This window comes from Suncus etruscus, chromosome 14 (genome assembly GCF_024139225.1).
Source record: "Suncus etruscus isolate mSunEtr1 chromosome 14, mSunEtr1.pri.cur, whole genome shotgun sequence".
NCBI lineage: Eukaryota > Metazoa > Chordata > Mammalia > Eulipotyphla > Soricidae > Suncus > Suncus etruscus.
Genome location: NC_064861.1, coordinates 48,163,697 through 48,179,609, shown reverse-complemented (window position 1 = coordinate 48,179,609; position 15,913 = coordinate 48,163,697). Strand labels below are relative to the sequence as shown.

Below are 15,913 nucleotides of genomic sequence, written 5' to 3'. Positions count from 1 at the left end.
CAGTTCACTATAAGGGGTTTTCAATATTACAGCAATTCTAGACTTCAAAGACACCTACAATTAAGCACTTTGTTAGATGAGCGCGAACTACCATTCTCTTGGACAGGCAGTGGCTCCCCCATTTCCCTTCCACCAGCCTTTCTGGGAACGCACTAAATACTCATCCTCAGATAATTTACTAACTTGGCCATTGGGCAGCAGCTCTTAAGCACAGTGTCTCGTGCAGTCCATAGCAGGTATAGAAATATGCAGCAAAAAATAAAAAGTGTGTTGAATCAAACCATCCTTGTTGCACAAAGTACAGGCCTGGGATGTGCCAAATGTCTGCAGAGGATGGGGGTTTGATGGGCTCCAATGCTGCTGGTTTTGAAAGCAACCTACTACTCCATGTACACAGGAAGCCAAGGGAGCTTTAAATAGATTTACTCTTATGAAGTGACAGTAAGTGAACATATAACTTGTGATCTCTCCATTGTTGGTACTAATTAGCATCAGTATATGGTTCTTTGAAAGAAAGAATAAAGGAAGAAATATGTCTACTCAATTAACACTGTGTGCTTTCTTTGTATTTTTACAGAAAAACTGCCAAGCTGGAGTAAGAGTATGCAAAAAAATTGTGCATTATTGTTCAGTGGGCTAGCGATGGAAATGAACACAAATTTGGGGGTAAAGCATTTTTCTCTAATGCATGATTTATCTACATTCTCTAAGCTGAGTAAGCAGGCAGAAATAAAATATTTGATTCTCATTCTGACATATTCAAGGTGAAGGAAACCTATTCCCATCCTTAAGCTGACCTGTGAGTAATTATCCCATCATAAATACGCCCTCAAAATTATCAGCAATTTCAGAAAGACCCTAGAGATTCAACTAACGTAAAGACACTGATTTTTGCAATATTTTATGTAGAAAAACTTGGGTCTAGGCATTGAACTGTACCTTTTCTTTAGTGCACTTTTCAAATGATAATTTCTTCCACTGTCACCATTAAATCTTAATCCATTCCAGCTCCTTGCATGGGTCATTGAGTCTATATGTACTGCTGTTATTTTAAAATGTTTCCCCTTGGTAGGGAAAGAGGGGGAGAAAAGATGTTAGAGCCAGATGGGCCTCTTCACAGTTCATTTATCAAACCTAATACATCAGGCTCCACCCTCCTCTCACTCACTATTGCGGTTAAACTTCCATATAATTTGGTAATCATTTTCATTATCAGAGAGTGACCCTAAAGCAGCCTATGCTGGGACACCCAGTCCTTGCAGCTGCTCTTTTTCCTGCCTCTTCTTACAGTAGATCCTAAGAACCTCGGAGTTTATTAGCTGCAGACTGACCTTTGGGCTGCAGAGGTCAAGAAGGGGTCAGATCAGAGGGCTTGCCCAGTTCTTTAAAAGCTATAACAAGCTGTCCATCAGGCGGAGTGGACTGTATAAACAAAGCCAAATCTTCGGAGATTCTGTACCACTTCTGTTAACACTTACCCTGCATTCATCCAGCTTCTCCCAATGTACTCGCATCATTCAGCTCTGGGGAAGTGAATAGACAGCCCTAATAAGCCTATTTGGAGAGGGTTGTTTATGGGATTACCAAGCTTGGGGAAGGAAACCCACGGCACTCAGATGTGCCTCTGGAGTCGCAGGGTTGTGTGACACTGTGACAAACTCGGTTACCCTGAGTCATGCAGAATTGACACTTTCCTCCCAAAGCTAAATTACTGGGAACATATGCTTTCAGTTTAAGAGACTCGGCGACTTCCAAACAATGGCTCCTGGCCTGGGAGAGATACAAATATCTTAAAACCGAATGACAAGTTTTACTGAACGTGTTCTCACTAATATGATAGCCAGTGAACCTGCAGAAGAGGGTCGGTGAGACACTTTTGTCACAATAGACCGACACAGAGGTTCCAGACAGCTGTGGAGTTTCTGTTCACCTAAATAATTTCTCAGCTGTACTATTCATAACACAACTCCAACGTGCAATAGAAGATAATTAGAGTCATCTGTATTTAACTTTCTGGGGGAAAACTTCTATTATCTAATCTAACTGATCCTCTGATAGCTTGGATGAAAGTAAAACACTATAACCTATTGTGTGGCCTTTGGCGGGCACTAATTATTTTCTGTCAAAGTACATTCCCCCACCACCATGACCCTGTAATTCCGAAAGAGCAAATCCAGGGCCGCTCCCTGAACCCAGGTGGCTCAGTGGGCAGTGCAGGCAATGCCCTCCTGCTCTCGTCATCTCGCTTCACCAACACACTGGCTGAGCCTGATTCCAGACGCCAGAGGAAGCTTTGATGCAGGGAAAGCAAGGTGTATGGTAACAGTCTGTTCCCCAGGATCATAGGCCTGAGTCCATCAGATTGGTCACTGGAATGGGAAACATCAAGTGGGGGTGAAGGCAACTGACGGTTATTTAATACTCTAAGGGCACTCTTCTTCCTGCACTCTTTCAGGCGTTTAGCTTGAAGGAGGTCTGCAGAGTGTCAGCTGCAAAGCCCTTTCGCTTCTCCTCCCCTAACCTAAAGTACTTGGGAATTTTTGTTTCAGATGCTAGACTATATCAACTTCAACACTGGCTCCAGCTCCTGATTAAATTGTTAGCAGTAAGGCCCAGAAATGCTTAAGCCAGACTCTCTACTAAACAGGCCGTTTTGCCCAAGCTGTCTGATGATTTGGTGTATTAGGAAATTATTGTTAACAAACCAAAGGCACTTCAACAGACGACTTCTATTCTCCACACTTGGTCTCAGAGCTGTGCTGGTTTGGGAGGGCTATGAGGAGCTAGAAAAACGATCATAAAGAAATTCTTTCTCCCTCTCCTATTTACTAACAATCCCCAGGAAGAAAAGATATAAAATACAATAAAGAGAGAAAAACAGAAAGAAAAACTTCTTAAAAATCCCGACACAGATATTCCATGAATACAATATACAAATGAATGGACATACTTAAAATGTAACACAAAGAAAAAATTTAAATTTATTACTGAAACTTAAATTGGAAATCATGTAATTGCCATAGCTAGAAGTGCCATTTACTTTGCCTGAACTACATAAAGGGATCAGGAGAGGCGAGTATCATTAGGAATTTAAAAATTATCGCAATATGAGCCAGAATTTAGAGAAAATACCCATACTTGAAAAAAAGCTGCTTTCTAATACCCACTCAGAACAAACAGCGAGTTCATATTCCTTACTCTAGCCATCTTGGAAAACGCTCTTCTTCAGTCTTGTTCAGACAAATCTATTTTTATGATAATTGTTAGCAGTAAAGCTATCAATTACTGTAAATTCTGTTGCATGAACTCATTTGGAGAATATTATGGCCATCAATAAATGCTCTTGACTTCCAGGCACATGGAATTTTCAGCATCAAACAAGACTCTGGACAACAATAAGCACAATCCTCTGCTCCCTCTCCCTTTTGCTTAGTTTGACAAATAATAATTCAACAACCATTTTTGATAAACTGGGTATCTAAATGGTAACACTGACATTTAAGTGAACATGTTCCAATCTCTCACCCATCACTAATTTTTCAGGCAAGAACAGGATATTTAGTGTGTGAACATCATTCTGCAAAACAGTGATGACCAAAACATTCTACGAATAAGAGCTTCCTAACCATAGATGTAAGCCCACATACAAGGAAGTGAGGCTAGAGTAGGAGAGATTTCGTCTTGATCAACTGAGACTATTTTCGATCAATCCATCTCTCGTTGAATGATGGAGAAATATTCTGTGGATATTTCACATTTGTCTTCACTACACAGCAATGCTTGGTCTTGTGGACACAAAGGTTCTTCTGTACTAGGTATTTAAATTACATTATACACGAGATGCAAACATATTTATACTAAGCATTATAATCAGGGATAAATCATATAAAATGACAGATGACTTCACGGTTCATTACAATCATGTGCAGGAAAGCTAAGTTTGGTCAAAAGCATCTGTAACTAGCTTATTTTTTGCAGCCCTTCCAATGAGAGAAGAGACCAGCTGTAAGGAAAAACTTTGCCAACTCTACCTCTTGTTTTTCAGGGACAACAAATCCCATTTCAACAACAGAACTAACCTGGCATGCCATTCCTTCCTCAGGTTCTGGCGTGTAGTGAGCAAGGCCAGGATGGCAGTCAAGATTTCATTTCTTTGTTCCACGGGGAGCACCTCTGTTCTAACTTCATGAAGCACAGCATTTGTCTAGAAGAAATGACCCAAAAAGGAGAAAGAAAAAGTGAAAAATTAATAATTAAAAAAAAAGCCCATAAGCAAATAAGGACAGTAAATCAATGGCTTTTTTATTACAGTTCCCCTGCTAACAAATCAATACAGTAAATGATGGTCAAAAATGGCCAACATATATTTTGTATTTAATCAATGTACATGGCACATAAGGTAAACTCTAAAGCTCCATTGCCTTAAGTAACACATCATGATACTGTGCATTCTCACTCTCATTTTCTCAGAACACCAACGATTTTTTTCCCTGGGAATTGCCTTCCATGAACTATTATTAGAAATGATTTTCACGTACAGTTGAATGTGAGTTGTTTATTTTGCTTTCTTAAAAAGAGCAATCTCTGACTTCTCTCTCCCCAATTCCTGCCACCCAGCTGAGGTTTTCTGCACAGCCTTTCCTATTTGAATCATTAATTTCAATTTCCAGCAATGCCAACACTCCACCCCCACCAATAATCCTTTCACTCATTTTCCTTGCTTGTTGTAAATCAAGATCTTACAAGAAAAAAAAGCACAAACACACAAAAAAAATCAAAATGAGTATTATATTTCAATGAGTATCTTTCTAACTGTGAAATTTGACTCTATACTTCCATTGCTTTTCAGGGCATCTAACACATAGTAAACTTAGGATGGGGGAAGAATCATTACTCCCCAGATGTCACTATGGTTCCCTCAAAGAAATCGGGCTTACAGGTGAGAAGAAAGACAGACAAACCTGTACCTCACATTGCAAAATAGAGATGTTGCTTTCAGAAGCACCTCAAACCCAACAACACCCCACCCTGCTCTCTATCAAGCAGCATTATTATCAAAACTCAGGCTTGAAAGAGCCCTTTCAATTTTTATCTCCCACTCACCATTCTAGGCTCTTGTTGTCTGACTATTTTAAACATAAAAAAATTTATGTAACACTATCAAAACAATACAGGGAACAAGGAAAAGTATTCTCTTGGTACTTGAAATTTGAGTTTAGCAAATACCTCCTGAGTTTTAATCACAGAACTTTTCATCACAGGCATTTATCTTCATGTAACCAGAGTAGAAACTTTCAGAATTTATAAATGTTTCCCATCTAAAGTTAGTGTGGTTTCTTGGGAGGTTTTATAACCACGGCCAATTGCTAAATGATATGAAATTGTCATTTTCTGTGTCCTGGTTACTCAGTACAGTCTTCATCTAACCAATGCCAATATATTTGTTGACTTAAAGATCACGCTCAGAACGTGGCTCTCATGTAACTGGAGATGCTACTCCCCTACTCCTCTCGAGTGGTACATGGTGTCCATTTATTTTACATCTACAGCACAACCTGGAGAAGTGTTGCAGGCTGCTGTTTTTGTTGCCTTCTAGCCAAATCTAGTTCCCTTTCTGCTAACTCCCAAGTCTCCTCCGATGTAGTAGTTCCTTTTATTGTACAAAGTCTTAGAGAGACTCTCAACAGCTTGTCCCACTCTCCCCTATATCAAGGATGTGGGTGGGCCAACTTGATTCTCTTTTTAAGGTCTTTGGCTGCTTAAGAAGAATAACACAGACTGGCTGGAGTACAGGAGGTTGGGTGCTTGCCTACTTGGTTTTGATGTGCAGTATCCCAAGCCCCACTGAGAGAGAGGAGAGAGAAGACAAAGAGAGAAGAGAGAGAAAAAGAGAGGCTGGGGGTGGGATTTGTTTCCTGAACCCTTCCCCTCAGAGCATTCCTGACTTCTTTAACTTCTGAGTCTAGATCACTCTCTACTTTGATATTTTGAGCTTTCCAACAATCCTTTCAATAAAGTCCCACTTTGTTCAAATTCACCAGACTCTGTTTCTGTAACTTACAATCAAAACCACTATGATATAAACAGATAAGACAGGAAATACTATCACCGCTGGGACGGAGCTGAGATAACCTAAATAACACTAGTCAAGGAAAGCAACATAATCTCTGCCTCTGCGATTAAGTATTACATCTACTGTCCTGGGCCAGATATCACGCTGGACACTCAATCAGTTTCCATGCAACATTTTCAGAACAGGGAGGAATGTTCAATTTCAATTCTACTGCACAAAACCCAAGGCTCATATAGTAAGCAGAGGAGAGAAAATTCTGGAGACCTACCCAATTGGGCCACAAGGTAACATAAGTGAGTCAAACAGTGGTACTAGAAGAGAACATGTGTTCTGTCTACAAAGGCAAACATTATTTGGCTCTAGTAAATTCCACCAATCAAAAGAGAAGATTTAGAAGGTCCCAGGTCTTAAATTTTCAAACAAATGATCTATATTTCTCTTTATATGAAAACACTTCATTTTTCAATATTTGATATAAAATTTTCACAAATTTTAAATACCAATTGGGCAAAAAAATGCATTGGTTAAATAAAACTAGTGATAGTCTTGTGATTTATTTTTTATCTAAAAGATGCCAAATATAAGAGAGACTGGCATCAGTGGAATTCAAACAATAAAATCTGTGCTATCCTACTTCCTGTACCAAAGTTGCATGGGATCTCAAAAAAGACTTGCATTTTTTCCCACTACTTCAGGTATACATTATTTTTGCCAATATACAAAAGCCATGTCAAGCAGAAAATAAAAACAGACAGATCCAAAGACATGATTAAAATAAATTATTTCTCCTTTTGACTATTAAAATAAATTATACAAGGAGCCGATCCCGGTTCCATCCCTGGCAATAAATGAGTTTTCTCAATAGTGCCAGAAGTAAGCCCTGAGCACTGCCAGCTAGTAATAAAATTAAGTAAAATAAACTTTAAAAGGTTCTTTATCTACTCTTTGTCTTTCACATAACCCTTATAAAAAGTTTAAGTTATGTGGATCCTGAGTACCATTTAAAAAGGGAATTAGGAAGAATTTAGAAATTAAGTTTCACAAAGGCATGGGACCTTATCATTCAGTCCACTCCAAACCATTGTTCATCTAATGAATTCATAAATATATATATGTATATATATATCAAATCAGTGAATAAATAATGCTCATTGGTGAAGAATTTAAGAGAATGATTTGCTTCACCAATAAGCATTGTTTCCTTCACTCAAGAATTCATCTGAAATTCTTTGAAATAATAAGATTTGGGGCCAGAGAGATAGTATGGAGGTAAGGCGTTTGCCTTGCACGCAGAAGGACTGTGGTTCGAATCCCGGCATCCCATATGGTCCCCCGAGGCTGCCAGGAGCGATTTCTGAGTGTAGGGCCAGAAGTGATCCCTGAGCGCTGCTGGGTGTGACCCAAAAACCAAAAAAAAAAAAACAAAACAAAAAAAAAAGAACAGGATCTTCTAGCTCAGGTTTCCCAACTGCACACATTCAGCATAGCCTCATAATTCTTGGCATATTTGTAAAACAACTATAAAACTAATACATAGTATTTTCTTCAAATTTACCCATCTTTCAAAATACAAAATAAGTTAATTTTCAGAGGGATAAAAATGGAAAAACTAGTGGCAATTATCATGAATAAGTAGTTAAACGTACAAAGTAACGTATTAAAACAAAGCTATGTTTTATCCTAGATAAAGATTATTGTTTGCTGGTATTTGTGAGACTGAGTTTACTCCCTCTTTGTGAGAGGACATTAAACAGTGTTGAAGAATATTACAGTGTGTCGACCCAATAAACCTCCCTGACTTACTGACAAGGACTAAAAAGGAACAGAATAGGAAGCCACTTTGTGAGAGCAGAGCAGTGAGCACCATGTGCAACATCCAGATCATCACTCAACATCACCCTGGGTAAACCCTGTGGAACAGCATTTCTCAACCAGGGGCCCTATTCCCAGAAATTCCAAAGGAGTTATAGGTAAAAATTGCAGCTCATGCTGTGGGAGTGCTATGTAGCATGAGACAGGGAATGAGGAGCAATGGTCAGAAAGAGGGCCATGGTGGGAAAAAGTTGGAAAACATTGCTAAAGATTAGAACCCTGCTTTGAAGCTCTAATGAAGCACTTAAAATGCTCTCCCTTTGTTACCGGTCATCTCTTCAAAACTCCAAGGCACTGAAAAATATAATTTGCCAACCCCAACCCGAGCACCTTAAAACATCATTCAAGTTTTTAAAAAGTTTGTACATTGGGGGAATGGAGTGATAGCACAGCACTAGGGAGTTTGCCTCACATGCAGCCGACTAAGGATGAACCAGGCTTCGATCCCTTGCATGCCATATGGTTACCCGAGCCTGCAGAAGCGATTTATGAGCACAGAGCCAAGAGTAATCCTTCAAACACACAGGGTGTGGCCCCAAAACAAACAACAAAATGTACATTTCTTGTGGGGAAACAAAATACTGCCATTCTGGTAAATAGTTTGGTATTTTCTAATTAAGTTACACAAACACATATATCCTCTTTTTCTTTTGACAGATGACATAGCAATCTTATTTTTAGAGACTTATCTAAAGAAATACAATTAAATTGATCTGAAAACATAGACAAATACTTACAGCTGCTTTATCCATAACTGGAAAAAAGAAAACTGAAAACCATTTCATTATCCATTCAAGAGCAGTAAGTGGATAAACACACGATAAGATATCAAAAAACAGAAAGGGATGATCAAGACAGAAAGATAATACTATAGGTTAGATACTTGCCTTGCACTGTCAACCACAGTTCAAACCCTGGCACAACATATGGTTTTCCACAGCAGCTCAAGAGTGACTCTCATCCAGAGCTTAGTGTAACCAGTAAGAACTGCCAGGTATGAGTAACAAAGAGGAATTGATACATGCAACTACAGAGATGAAACTCAAAAATTTAAAAGACATGATGTGAAGTGAAAGAAGCCAGTCTCCAAATAGTTAACACAGTATAATTGCATTATTCTGACATTCTAGAAAAAGCAACAGAGAAACGGGACAGAAAAGGGACAGAGATCAGCTATTGTCTATTACCAGAGAACAGAAAAGAGGGACTACTGGATGATAGAACTTATTCTGTATTCTGATGATGGTAAAGATTACATGATTTATACATAGGTTAAGTTAACAAAATTGGGCCCAGAGAGATAGCACAGTGGCGTTTGCCTTGCAAGCAGCCAATCCAGGACCAAAGGTGGTTGGTTCGAATCCCGGTGTCCCATATGGTCCCCCGTGCCTGCCAGGAGCTATTTCTGAGCAGATAGCCAGGAGTAACTCCTGAGCTCCGCCAGGTATGACCCAAAAACCAAAAACCAAAAAAAAAAAAAAAAAAAAAAAAAGATTCACAAAACTGTAGGTGCAAAAATTTTTATTTTATCAGATAAAATGTATAAAATTTAATTTTTACACTATCTTTAACACATTATCAAAACATGAAAGCATACAGAGAACAAGTTTACCTCAAAATATGTCTAACTAGGTGCTTCCCTGTTCTGGGAGTGGCCTACATCTCCACATGAGATGTGTCTTATGGCCCTCTCTACTTTGGAGAAGTCTGTGCCCTCCCTTGAACATTACTCTCTCTCTTTTCTTCTTCATAATTTCTAAACACAACTTTAATTTAAAAAAATTGCTTGGGGCTTGAGAGATAGCATGGAGGTGTAGGCCATTTGCCTTGCATGCAGAAGGACGGTGGTTCAAATCTCAGCATCCCATATGGTCCCCCAAGCCTGCCAGGAGAAATTTCTGAGCATAGAGCCAGGAGTAACCCCTGAGTGCTACTTGGTGTGATCCAAAGAACAAAAACAAAACAAAAAAACTGCTTTTTGTTTGTTTGTTTGTTTTTCAGACACACCCAGTGATGCTCAGGGGTTACTCCTGGCTCTGCATTCAGAAATTACTCCTGGCAGGCTCAGGGGACCATATGGGATGCCAAGAATGGAAGTTGGGCTGGCCATATGCAAGGCAAAAGCCCTACCCGTTATGTTATCGTTCCAGCCCCTATTTTAAAAAATACTTTAAACAGTGATAAAAAATAATACAGAAAAATATATCTGGAAGACAGAAGTTCTACTATTTAAACATTAGGAAAGAACAGGAACACAGGACCACTTAGTGTATAAAATGTTAAAAATAAAACTCAGTTAAGAGTATTTCATAAGGGGACATAGCTATAGCACAGTGGTAAGGCATTTGCCTTGCACGCGGCCAACACAGGATGAACCCTGATTCGAATCCTGGCATGCCATATGGTCCCCTGAGCCTGCCAGGAGCGACTTCTAAGTGCAGAGCCAGGAATAACACCTGAGCACCATTGGGTGTGACCCCAAAACCTAAAGAGTATGTACAAACAGACTTCATAACATCAAAGAACATTCTTCTTATAAGGCAAATACACAATGCTATGCTTCTTATGATAGTGCTGTCTCTTCAAGGGTTGACTAATCTAGAAATGCAAATTGTTCATTATCTTATTAGTTGCCACACAGTATTGTCTTCAAACACATACCAATTTTCAAAGTCTCCCAATACCAAAAATACATTCTGTTCTCCCCCTCAAAATATGGGAAAAGTAAAACCACAGATTTGGGAAATACTCTCTGGAGGTTAAATTTTGTTAGTAGTTCTTTTTCAAAAGAAATATATAGAAATGTTGGCTCATCAGGGAAAGACCAAAAGTATTTTCTTCCAGTTAGTATCTCTATGCTATGAGTTGTTCCACGGTTGCAGAATACAGCTGAATATTGAACCCTGCCATGGTTTCTTGTGTGTATTTTGGCCAGTACATCTGCTATGATGGTTATTATGGTGGTTTAGTTTCACACTTGTGCTAGCTTATGCTATTTTAACAAAAGGATGTCCGAAACTGTATGTCAATGAAAATTAAAAAAAATTTTTCCTTTTTCTTTCCAGAGAAAATTTTAAAAAATTTAAGGGAATCAGATAACCACTAAACAATCACAGCCATTATACAAACTGAATCAGGCATCTATGGTATATTCTTTTGCATATCCCTGTGGTAAAAGTTCTCTATCCTTTGAGAATAAATTTGCTTTCCTATTGTTTTTTAAGAATCAATACTATATGGGGCCAAAGCGATGGAGCAGCAGTAAGGTGTTTGCCTTGCCAGCAGCTGACCCAGAATGGACCGTCGTCCGATTCCCCAGTATCTCATATGGTCCCCCAAGACAGGAGCGATTTCTGAGCGTATAGCCAGGAGTAATCTCTGAGCGTTACTGGGTGTGGCCCAAAATAAAAAATAAATAAATAAATAAGAATCAATACTAGAGGAGCCAGTGCAACAGGACTGTTGGGTAGGGCCTTTGCCTTGCATGCGGTTGACCCGGGATGGACCCAATTTGAGTCCCAGCATCCCAAATAATCCCCCAAGCCTGCTAGGAACAATTTCTGAGTGCAAAGCCAGGAATAACCTGAGTGCTGCTGGTCGTGCCCCTCCCTGCAAAATAAAAAACAAAAATACCCCCCAAAACAATACTAGAGGCTAAAGCAATAGCACAGTGGTGGGGCATTTGCCTTGCACGCAGCTGACCTGTGGCCGACTCAGGTAAAATCCCTGGCAATAAGTTCCCCCAAGCCTGCCAAGAGCAATTTCTGAGCACAGAGGCAGGAGTAATCCTTGAGCACTAAAAGCAAACAAACAAACAAACAAAAAGGATCAATACCAATACTACTTGACTACAAGAAAAGATGAAGTCATGAAGTTTCCTGTTATGTGGATGGATCTGGAGAGTATCATGCTGAATAAAGTCAGTCAGATGGAGAGGAACAGACATAGAATGATCTCTCTCATATGTAGAATATAAAAAAATACAGAATATGTGGGATATCCTATAGAGACTATATGGGATATTCTATATAGAATATGTAGGCTATAAAGAATACAAATTACATGTGGGACATATATAAGAAATATAAATATGTGGGATATGTATGTGAAAATATGTGGAGAATATAGACTATGTGGAATATAAAGAAATACAGAATATGTAGGATATAAAGAAATGTAAGAAAATAACAAATGCCCAAAGGCAATTGAAACAAAGAGAAGGAGAACTGGTTTTTAGTAGGAAGCTTGTTCCTGGATTATTGGGAGGGTGGGGGAACAAGGGGGTTAAGTTAGAGACAGGAACAACAGGACAGTGTGGAGGAGAAAAGTGCCTGACACAGTTTTATTGTATCACCATGAATTCCAGAATCAGAATTTGTTTAAATCTGATTAAATTAATTTAAATCAATAAAAACTTTAAACAAGCAAATGAAAAGTCAATTCTAATTTTATTTGCCCTCCCTCTCACATGCAATCCCCATCTCTAAGATCAGCACCTAACACATGGTCTGTCTTTCTTGGACTCCTCATTGGTTGCTTTCAACTACTGCAAGCCCATAGCTCTATCCTTGCGGCCTTGCTTACATCTTCTACTTCTTGGTGTGGGTATCACCTCCTCCTCGAGGGCTAATGACAGTGATGCTTTTGTCTTCCAGCAGGTCACAGTGCTGAGTACTACCCCTACATAACTAATAGCTGCTGTTCCTTCTTAAACATGGATCTCAAACAAATATGGCCTCTCAATATTAACTTGCCCACATGTGAACAGACTGTTTTAAATCTCTTCCCTCTTCAATTGGTTCCTCCTAGAATGGCAACTGACAAGGCCACCACCAATACAAACTAGATGCCCAGAAATCCTTCAAGTCTTCTTCCCATCCCTTCCTGGCTACCTATGTCTAAACAATAAGTTTTGTCAATTCTCCCTGTTCAACATAACTCTACTCTACTGTCAACTGTGCAGGCCAATCTCTCATCTAGATCATGAAATAAAATGGCATTGAATCTCACCCCTTTCATAATTTTGATTTTCCTGCTACAGGAACAATCTCTCAAAAGTACAAGCCCAAATTCCTTACCTTCTTATTGATTCAAATAAACTCAGCCCTAACGCAGCAGTTCTACATTGTCTTTATGAAACCTGGGTATTTATAGCAAGTACCTCAGGTCAAAAAACGTAAGGACCATGAGAAACTATTATTAACAGTATTGTAAGAAAATTAAGACAAGAAGCTCCAGTTTCAACAAACCTCACTAAACTAGAATAGTTCTGTTCAAATATGCTTCAGTTATTGGTATTTGGGGAATTTTAAAATTACATACTTTTGGAAAGCCAATATTTTACAGCCTGGCAAAAAAAAAATATACCCTTCTCAATATAGGTCCTATTGGCCAAATTTTTACTTTTCCTATCTTCAATTTCATATAAAATTAATATTTCAGTTCCCTGAACAGCCATGTTTGGTCTATACCATGGATTTCCTTGTACCTGGTTATACAACTTACCTATAATTAATTGTTTTTCAAGAAATATCTTAAATAATATTGCCTCTGAGAAATTTTGCATGAATCATATCTACCTACTAATAAATTAGTCAGAGTGATCTACTCCTTTTAATGTGCCAACCAAGCATCTCATAAATCATACTATGTTCTATCACACTTCTCTGTTCAATAGATGTTTCCCTGTCCAGATGAGCACTCCTTGTTTATTCCCACTTCATATTGTCCAAATTCTCATATGGTGCCGTGTCATGAAAGCAGATTTCAGTTAGATGCTTTTTGAATAAATGAAATCAAGAAGCAAGCAAGACACTGTTCAATAAGGTGAATAGTCAGGGCCGGCGAGGTGGCACTAGAGGTAAGGTGTCTGCCTTGCAAGCGCAAGCCAAGGAAGGACCACGGTTCGATCCCCCGGTGTCCCATATGGTACCCCCAAACCAGGGGCAATTTCTGAGCGCTTAGCCAGGAGTAACCCCTGAGCATCAAACGGGTGTGGCCCGAAAAACCAAAAAAAAAAAAAAATAAAAGGTGAATAGTCAAACCAGGAGTTAACAATATGTGAAACAAATTGGTTTGATTAAAACGGTTCCCCAAATCAATTCTAAGGAAAAAGAAAAAAATCTAAAAAATAAAAAATAAAAAAAAATCACTTGTAAGCAAAAATACCAAGAAAAATAAGTACAAATAATTCCTAAGATGTAACTTAGAAGGACAATGTACTCGTTTGGATAAACAATATACTTGTTTGGATAAAAGTCTAAAAATACCTAGTTTTACCAGATCACACTTAGTCTATGAATATCTCCTAATAAGTCAAAGAAGTCTCACTTTCTCTATTTCAATAGAGGAACTATTTGGTCTCTGGCAGTTCACAGAATCCTAAGGACTTCCAAGAATTCCCCAGTGTGTTTAGTTTCTCCTCACTCAAAACATTATGAATAAAACCAAAGCAAATATATATATATACAAAAAAAGAGAGTGGAGAGGTTTAGAGGTAGAAAAGAGAAGCCAAAACTCTAAGGAACTTTGAATTTCAGGATTTTGTTTCACTTCTCTTTAAGAAAAATCTCACTTCTAAATTTATTTAATTAAGACTGAGCAACTCAGCAAATACTTGTTGGATATAGTCTCCTTTTTGAGGGGAGGAGAGTGGACAAGTCTGGCATAACTCACGGGCTGCTCCCAGCTCTGTGCTCAGGGATCACTCATTACTTGTGGACCTCAGGGGGCCATGGGCAGTCAGCGATGGAACCCAGGCCTCCTGTACATCCTGCATTCACTGCATGTGCCCCTGAGCTAGTGCTTGTTGGATATATTCTTACACTGAATTACTGATTTTAGGATATTCCAAGGAAGCACATATGAATCCACAAGAAATTATCTAGAACTTGTAGCATGTATCATTTGCAAACAAGGAATCACTCTAAGACTGAAAAGAACCTACAGCATTTACTCCTTATTAAGAATTCTATGTAAGTCTTTAATTCTTTTTTTTTTTAAGTCTTTAATTCTTTTGGTTTCTTTCTGATATGGGCTGACGACAGCTTCTGAGAGGTTAACCTTTCTACCTCTAAAACTCAGATTTCTTAAGACTCTTTTTTACAAATCAGAGAACTCTTTGTCTAATAAAATGCTAGGTTTTCCACAAACATGACTGGTAATCCCTCTGCTTAGTTTATTAAAAATAAGTAATTGTTTTAAAAGAAAGAATTCTGCTACTGTTTTGGTTATTGATTTCAAAAGCACATAGAAAAAGGTGCAAGAACTGCTTCTTATTCCACCTTCCCAACTCCCCGCCTTCTTCATTGCCAATAAAGTAATATGGTCATTATGAGGCAAATTGCCATTCCGAACACTTTTATAGACATGGCTGCCTCATGTTAGGGTTTGTCTTTTCTCTCTGCACACAAATTACAAAGATATGCTCTGAGTGATAATGAGGGCTAAAGGTTCAACTTGTGAAGAAACTTGGTTTAAGATGTTATCAGCTGGGAAAGCTATTTCCTCACATCAACATTGCCAGGGGCTGTCAAAATCCCAACCAGGGCTCCCCTCTTCAAAAGTCCAGGAACATTTTTTTTCCTTCCTTTCTTCCCCCAGCCCCCCCTTTAAAAAAAAAAAAGGAAGAAAGGCACAGAACCCACTGAGATAGCCTTAGTCCCATCAAAGAAAGGTCGATCTCAGGTCTTCCTTCATTTACTGATTGTCAGCTGAAGATGGCTCTTTTGTGAGGCCTCTATAGCTCAATGCTGAGTGATGCCTTCACATTTTCTAAACTGGACTGGGCACCACCAAAGATTTCGAGCATGCTTGGATCCACAGTTCAGCAGAACAAATAAACATTCCTCTCAGCCCTTTTGCCTACTTTATCTCTCTCTCCAGGAGAGGGATTTTGGGGGTGCTAATGTTTACACAATGTTAAAACTTTCTTTCCCCTGTTTCCTGAATTTGAGAAAACACATCCTG

The 15,913-nt window shown here is 38.8% G+C and overlaps 1 protein-coding gene across 2 annotated transcripts in view; it reads right to left on the bottom strand.

The window, feature by feature from the left end:
- The window catches only part of FTO (FTO alpha-ketoglutarate dependent dioxygenase), a 428,549-nt gene that overhangs the window by 168,668 nt on the left and 243,968 nt on the right, over positions 1–15,913 (bottom strand). For both annotated transcript variants that reach the window (XM_049786073.1, XM_049786074.1), the window contains one exon: positions 4,080–4,204. In XM_049786073.1, coding sequence (XP_049642030.1) covers positions 4,080–4,204 — 125 coding nt within the window. The remainder of the gene's footprint in view (positions 1–4,079; positions 4,205–15,913) is intronic.